The sequence below is a fragment of the Suricata suricatta genome, chromosome 4 (genome assembly GCF_006229205.1).
Source record: "Suricata suricatta isolate VVHF042 chromosome 4, meerkat_22Aug2017_6uvM2_HiC, whole genome shotgun sequence".
NCBI classification, from domain to species: Eukaryota; Metazoa; Chordata; class Mammalia; order Carnivora; family Herpestidae; genus Suricata; species Suricata suricatta.
In genome coordinates, this window is record NC_043703.1 from 76,780,555 (window position 1) to 76,787,436 (window position 6,882).

The 6,882-nt window shown below is 38.8% G+C and overlaps 1 protein-coding gene across 5 annotated transcripts in view; it reads left to right on the forward strand.

The window, feature by feature from the left end:
* Positions 1–56: 56 nt before the first annotated feature.
* The window catches only part of XPO4 (exportin 4), a 125,317-nt gene continuing 118,491 nt past the window's right edge, over positions 57–6,882 (forward strand). For 2 of the 5 annotated variants that reach the window (XR_003907742.1, XM_029936984.1), the window contains exon 1: positions 58–194. Coding sequence is in view for 3 of the 5 variants with exons in the window: in XM_029936984.1 (XP_029792844.1) it covers positions 126–194 (69 nt within the window). In the remaining 2 variants the exon portion in view is untranslated. Of the gene's footprint in view, positions 195–2,839; positions 2,884–6,882 lie in introns of all 5 variants that reach the window. The other 3 variants (XM_029936978.1, XM_029936983.1, XM_029936977.1) reach the window with 3 other exon arrangements.

Genomic DNA, 6,882 nt, shown 5'->3' on the forward strand with positions numbered 1-6,882 from the left:
CCGGCATCAACCGCGACTGCGGCGGCCTCTGGGAGCGCGTGAGGCTCCGGGGTCGCTGCGGCGATTGGCCGGCCGCGGCGCCCGCTCCCATAATGCAGCGCATGGCGCGTCATTGAAGAGAGACCATGATGGCGGCGGCGCTGGGGCCTCCAGAAGTGATCGCTCAGCTGGAGAACGCGGCCAAAGTTCTGATGGTGAGTACGCCGTGACCCCCGCACCCCAGCATCTGCGGGCCTCTGGCCGGCCTTGCCGTGCCAGGCCTTCCCGCCCGCTGGGCCGGCGACCAGCCAGGGCCTGCAGGGAGCCCTGGAAGTGGAGGAGGTGGCGGTGGCGTGGCGCAGGATTCTCCATCCTACTTTCCTCTTGCCTCCGTTCCCCCTTCTTCTTGGGGCTGCCCTCATCCCCCAGGTGTCTGGCACCGCAGCCGGCGACAGGATATGGTGCTGTAGGAAAGGGGGTTTCCTGTGCCACGGTCTTCACCGTACACCCTGCCCCACAGACTGGGGCGAGAGCTAGGCGTGGGGAAGCAAGGTCCGGCTCATCCCCTCAGGGCTTTGGTGGGAGGCGGTGTGTCCGCCGCCAGGGAGCTGGTGCCAGAAATGTGGGGATGGTCCAGCTCAGTTGCTGTTAGCGACGCTTGCTTCCTCCGAGCATTCGGGTCCTCAAGCGCTTCCTCCGACCTGCAGCCACCTCTGGGTTACCGCAGCCGGCAGCACGTGGAAGGACCAGGAGGGAGGGGAATCTTTGGGACCAAGGTCATTGGGGCAAAACTTTATTATAAAGTACCAAGCTCCCTGTGGGTCACACATTAAGGAGAGCTGCACCTAAGGTGCTCGTTGGCTTCATTCTTAACATTGCATAGTGAACAGTTTGATGAGTAAGTTATTTACGCAGGGACTTTGAGGAGGCTGAGTAATGGGATTTAAAAAATACATTCCACGCAGGGAGTAGAATTAAGGGTAAACTATATTCAGTTACTCCTAAACTGCGTTTGTATTTTTTGGCTTAGTTTTGTTTTTATAAATTTCTATTTACGTGTTTGTAGATGTTTGTTGGAAGTTAGAGTCTGGGTAGATTGCTTGAATTGATCCAGTCTTTCTAAGAATCTAATACAGCTAGCTTCGTTCATTTCTTGGACTTTTTCTCCTTTGGTTCAGTGCTTGGATTGTGTGTTCGAACACAAGGATTTGAACTAATTCCAGCATAGTTTGTGGTTCCATTTACCAAGTTCTGTTTTCACACACAACACCAGATAGCTCCTGAAATTTAGGTAATGAAATTGAGGAGTCTTATAAAAGTAGGATATATTTGCTTCGTTATGAGCAAAGCTAAGTGAATCTTTTAGTCACAAAACTGAGTAGATAAAGTTTTCAGACTCTTGCAAGTTTTAAGTCCAGAAAAAAAACTAGCTAGTATTCCCCCTAATGCAAGGTTCTTAAAATCCCTGACATGGTGTTTCCTGAAATATCTGAAAACTTTCTAGGAGCCAGGGACTCTATTTTTATTAGTCTCTGGAGGAAGTATGTGACCCCAAAACACCTTGATAAGATAGTTCTTACATTGATAATATAAAATTAGTGTCTTTCATCACTGGCCTGAATATTAGCTAGCATTTGTGTTTCCCAGTACCTTCCCACCTTCCCTCTTCCTTGGCAGAGCTAGTTTTATCATCTGTAACGGAGTAGCAGAGAAGAATAGTAGTAAGTACTGTTTACTGAGTGTGTATTACATGCCAGATACTGTGTTTGATGCTTTACATCCTCTATTAATCCTTGCAACAGCTTTAGAGGGTTGAGAGAGAAGGTTTAAGTGGCACGGGTTACATTATTACTAAGTTGGTGATTTAGGTTCAGATCTCAGATCTGTCTGGCTCTAAAGTTGGGTCTCTTTCTACGGTATCTCACCATGTCTTATATGTGTTGTGTAGACATCTGTTTACATACTTTTTAATCTTTTTAGAGAAAAGTATTGGGAAAAAAAGTTTTTAAAATTAGGAAATTTGTTTTTGGAAGCTTCCACTTACTATTCACAAATGTGAAAGAGTAATAATTACCACATTACTTCTCAATATGAAGGCTGTATTCCAATTGATTACTCGTAATAACAGTTGACATTTATGAAGTGCTTACTGTGTGCAAGGCACTATGACAAGCACTTTACGTTTACGTATGTTCCTTTATTTAGTCATTATGAACTATGAGGTGGTTATTATTACTTTCATTTTCCTTTTATAGACTAAGAGACTCAATCAAACATGGAGATACTAAGTAACTTACCCAAATTTGCAAGGAAAGTGGTAGAGTGGGAACTTCAACTCAGGTCTCTCTGTTACCAGTTTGTGGCTCTTAACCTAAAGGGAAGTGGGACTAGAAAGCTAATATATTAATTCACTTGGGAATAGTTAAGATTGTTAAGTCTTCTATTATTAAGCATAAAGATATCTTTTAAAAGAATGATTGATTTTAGCATTTATTCATCTGAAGAAATATTGCTTAAAGGAAATTGCTATATATTTTAGGTGTTACTATGTTTTGGGATTCAAAGTAATTAGTGGTGTCTTTCACAATCATTTTGTTTAGTTTTTTCATTTGGAAGTCCATAGATTTCTTTTATGAAAATTGGCGTAGAATTTTAGTGTGCAGAATAATCTCAAGACATCTTTAGTACACAGGTCTTAGAGAGTCTGCAGTGGATATCAGAAGGAAATTGTAAACAAATTTTTTGACGCAAACATACGTCTTTTGGTAATAGGGTTTATAGCTTTTATCAGCTTTTCTAAGGAAATAGAGACCCTGAAAAATTAGAACTTAGTCTAAGCATTCTCCTTTCCATTATACAGATGGGGAAACTGAGGTTCAAAGAGGTAGAAGTGACTTGCCAAAGGTAGGTCACACAACAAATTAGTGATAAGAGTGATTCAGAACCTACATCATTAGACTTCTATTTCAGAACTTAAAATTTTTTTTTATTCAACCATGTTGCTTCTTAAAGTCAACATATTATAATACCATAAATGTTACATTTTATTGCTTGATGAGAAATTTTGAAATATGTTTTTGGATATTACAGTTGCTTCATTGTAAACATCTATATTCAGTCCTATTTAGGTTATTGGATAAGCTGCCAAATTGTGTATTAGACCTTTAGAATAAAAAATATATTTATTGATTTTATAGATCTCGGCATAAAGAGTGATTCCCCCCCCCCCGTCTCAAATAGTAACAGGAAGTATTTTCTGTAGATGCCTGTAAATACGGCCTAATCTTCTGATTCGAGACAGTGAGGTTACTTGCTAGAAAATAAATTGGAAGGTGAACAAACTAGAATGAGGATGGACTTTTTGTAGGTTAGTAACTGCAGGTGAAGTTATTTTGAAAACAGTGTGCAAATTGAAAATAATTTAAAGAAATGCTGAACACTTGTCCAAAAAAAAATTTCAGTTACTGGCCTTTTGCTTAAGGTACCCAACCCTAAATTTTTGAGAGGATATTAAATGCATATGTAATGTCGATCATACTTCTGTGCTAACCTTATCAGTAAGAGTCTTAGCTCTAACTGCATGAATTTAGCAAGTTACATTACAGACCAGAAAATTTGATGTTGCAGACACATTTTCTGTTATTTAAAATTATAACAGCAATACTGGAACATATTATTTTAAAATATAGCAACAGCACACAAATACACGGAATAATGAGTCTCTGTCTTCATCCTTTCCCCACCCTCCATCCCCCTCCTTAAGCAATCCATATTAAATTTGAATATACCTTTTTTCCTGTGCTTTTATAATACCCATTATATAGTTTTTCTTTATATATTAATGAGAATGCTATACATACTTTTAATATAAAAAATCTTGGAGACACTTTCTGAATAGTCAAAAATTCAGACTGTGCAGAATGGTGTAAGGGGAAAGTACAAGTTCCCTAAGCCCCCATTCCGTCTCTTCAGACAGGACTGTTACTTGGGTACATATATTACAAATCTCCAGGTCTGTGAGAGGATACAGCATGTTTATTTTTTATTTTTCTGTTTCTTTCTCAACATGTAAATATTTATTTGTGGGTAATCATAAGTCAACAGGACCAGCACACAGCCTCTACAATGTCAACAGCAATTTTACGTTTATAAACACATCCAGCACGCAGAATATGTAGAGCTGGTAGGCCCCAGATTAACGAAGTCACATCTGAACATTGTAGTTGGGACCAATGGGTGACAGGGACCATGTTCGAGGCTGCATAACTCCCTCTCCCCCTAAAGAAGGACACATAACATTCAAAAAATGTATTTTTAAAAAATGTATTGGGGTGCCTCATTGGTGCACTTGGTTATGCGTACAACTCTTGTTTTTGGCTCAGGTCATGATCTCACAGTTCATGAGATTGGCTCTGTGCTGACAGTGAATGCTGCTTGGGATTCATATTCTCTCTCTCTCTCTCTCTCTCTCTCTCTCTCTCCCCCTGCTGTCTCTATACTCATGCACACGAGTGCTCCCTCTCTCTCTTTCTCAAAATAAAATGTATTTTTTTACATTCTTGAAAATTGTATAATCCATATCTTCTGTGCTTTTCTTTGTTCACTTCATTGTGAATGAATTTAAAAAAATTTAAATTGTGAATGAATTTTAAAGGTTGTTTATTTCCATTTTTTGTGTGTGCATGAAAAGATATAAAATGTAGGATGTATTTTGATTTTAGAGACAGCATAATGAAAAAATTTAGTATTCTTTTAATATTAATGTCACATTCTTTTGAACAATAAACCCAAAGAGTGCTTTATTTGTTTATTTTCTTGAATTTCCTTGGTTTTGTTTTTCTGGCTCGCTTGAGCTCTTAGGAATTGCCTTTAGTGTGTGTGCATAGTGCCGAAATAAGAAAGTGCAGAGGACATTTGTTAACTGATACTTCGTAGAAAAATAATTTACTACATTTGTTTTAAAGCCAAAATGGGTTTTATAGATGTAAATGCAGCTTTCATGAGAGATTTATGACTAGTTTTCATGGTTTTTATTGTAGTGCAATGTAGTTACTATTTTGAAAGCATCTGCAAAATTGTAGTGCGATACAAAAAATTCTTTCTTGATTCTCACATCAATCCTGTGAAGTAAGTAGATGAGATATTAAACTTTATAAAGAAAATCTGAGATTCATAGATGTAGGTAAGTGATTTGCCTGTGATCACAGAACTGGTTTGGATCTGGAGTTAAGTCTCTGGTTATTCATCCCTCTAGAGCATTTCCTCCGTATGTATTTGCTAGGCGTAACACTACGTATGCTAAGGAGATAGGAGAAACATCTATCTAGAAAGGAGAGCAGAGACTGATAAGGGAGAAAGGCAGACTTATTAGCAGTTGACAGGTGACATAATGAAAGTATACACTGGTGCTCTGTGAGAGTAGAGAGGAGGGACATCTGTCTCAAACTGAGGTGCGGACCTTGGAAGGGCTTCTTGGAACAGATAATCCTTAAGCTGAGTGGTCAGTGACAGACACTTTGGAGGTTTCCAGTTGGATGGGGGTATCCCAGGTAGAGAGAGATATTTGCATGAAGGTCTTAGAGAACCAAATGCCATGTACTTAGAGGATATTTGAACATTTATTTACTTGATATTTCCTGAACCCCTCCTATGTATAGGGTACAATGCCTTTAATTTTTTCTAATCAATGATGCATATGTGATAAATTTAAGAATTTTGATTATAGCATTTCCTTTTTTTATTGGAAAGATGCATTATATTGAGTAAGCATTTTTATTTGAATTTTGTCTACTGTGGCACTAGACATTAGAATACTGGCACTAATATTCTTTTTTTCAAAAAACTAGTTTTGTGGGGAATTTTTATTTAAAATTCAAGTAAATGTGTATTTTGCAGTTGGACTTGTGTTAAACTCCACTAATTGGAACATAGCCAGTGATCCGGGGAAATGTGAAAAGACCTCTGAAATCAAAGATACCTAAAAGGCAGTTGATAATGTTTAATACCATTTTATGTAAAACTTAATAAACTAGGAATTGAAAAAAAGAAAAATAGTTCTTTCAAACCACTAGTAAATGGTGATATTCTTTTTTTTTAGAGGTTTGTTTTTTTTAAATGTTTATTTTTATTTTTTTATTAAAAAATTTTTTTAATGTTTTATTTATTTTATTACAGTGAGAGACAGAGCATGAGAGGGGGAGGGTCAGAAAGAGAAGGAGACACAGAACCGGAAGCAGGCTCCAGGCTCTGAGCTAGCAGTCAGCACAGAGCCCGACGCGGGGCTCGAACCCACGAACGTGAGATCTGACCTGAGCCGAAGTCGGAGGCTTAACCGACTGAGCCACCCAGGCGCCCCGTTAAATGTTTATTTTTGAGAGAGATACAGAGCACGTGCTGGGGAGGGGCATAGAGAGAGGGACACACAGAATCTGAAGCAGGTTTCAGACTCTGAGCTGTCAGCACAGAGCCCAACATGGGTCTTAAACTCATGAATCGTGAGATCATGACCTGAGCTGGTCTAACACTTAACTGACTGAGCTTCCCAGGCACCCCTAAATGGCGATATTCTTTTTTTTTTTTTAGTTAATTAAATAGTTTATTACCAAGCTGGTTTCCATATAACACCCAGTGCTCTTCCCCACAAGTGCCCCTCTCCATGACTCCCTTCCCCTTCCTCCCTCCCTCTTCAGCCCTCAGTTTGTTTTCTTTTTTTTTGAATATAACACAATTTATTTTTTTAACATATGCAATTATTTTCCATCATTTACAATACAGTAGTTACAATGACACTCCAAACAGAAAAGCAAAGTAAAAAATCAAAACCCCAACTTCTATTTCATGTAATTAGACTTATACAGAAATTAGAAGGTTAAGTAACAACTAGTTAATCACCTAATTTCACAG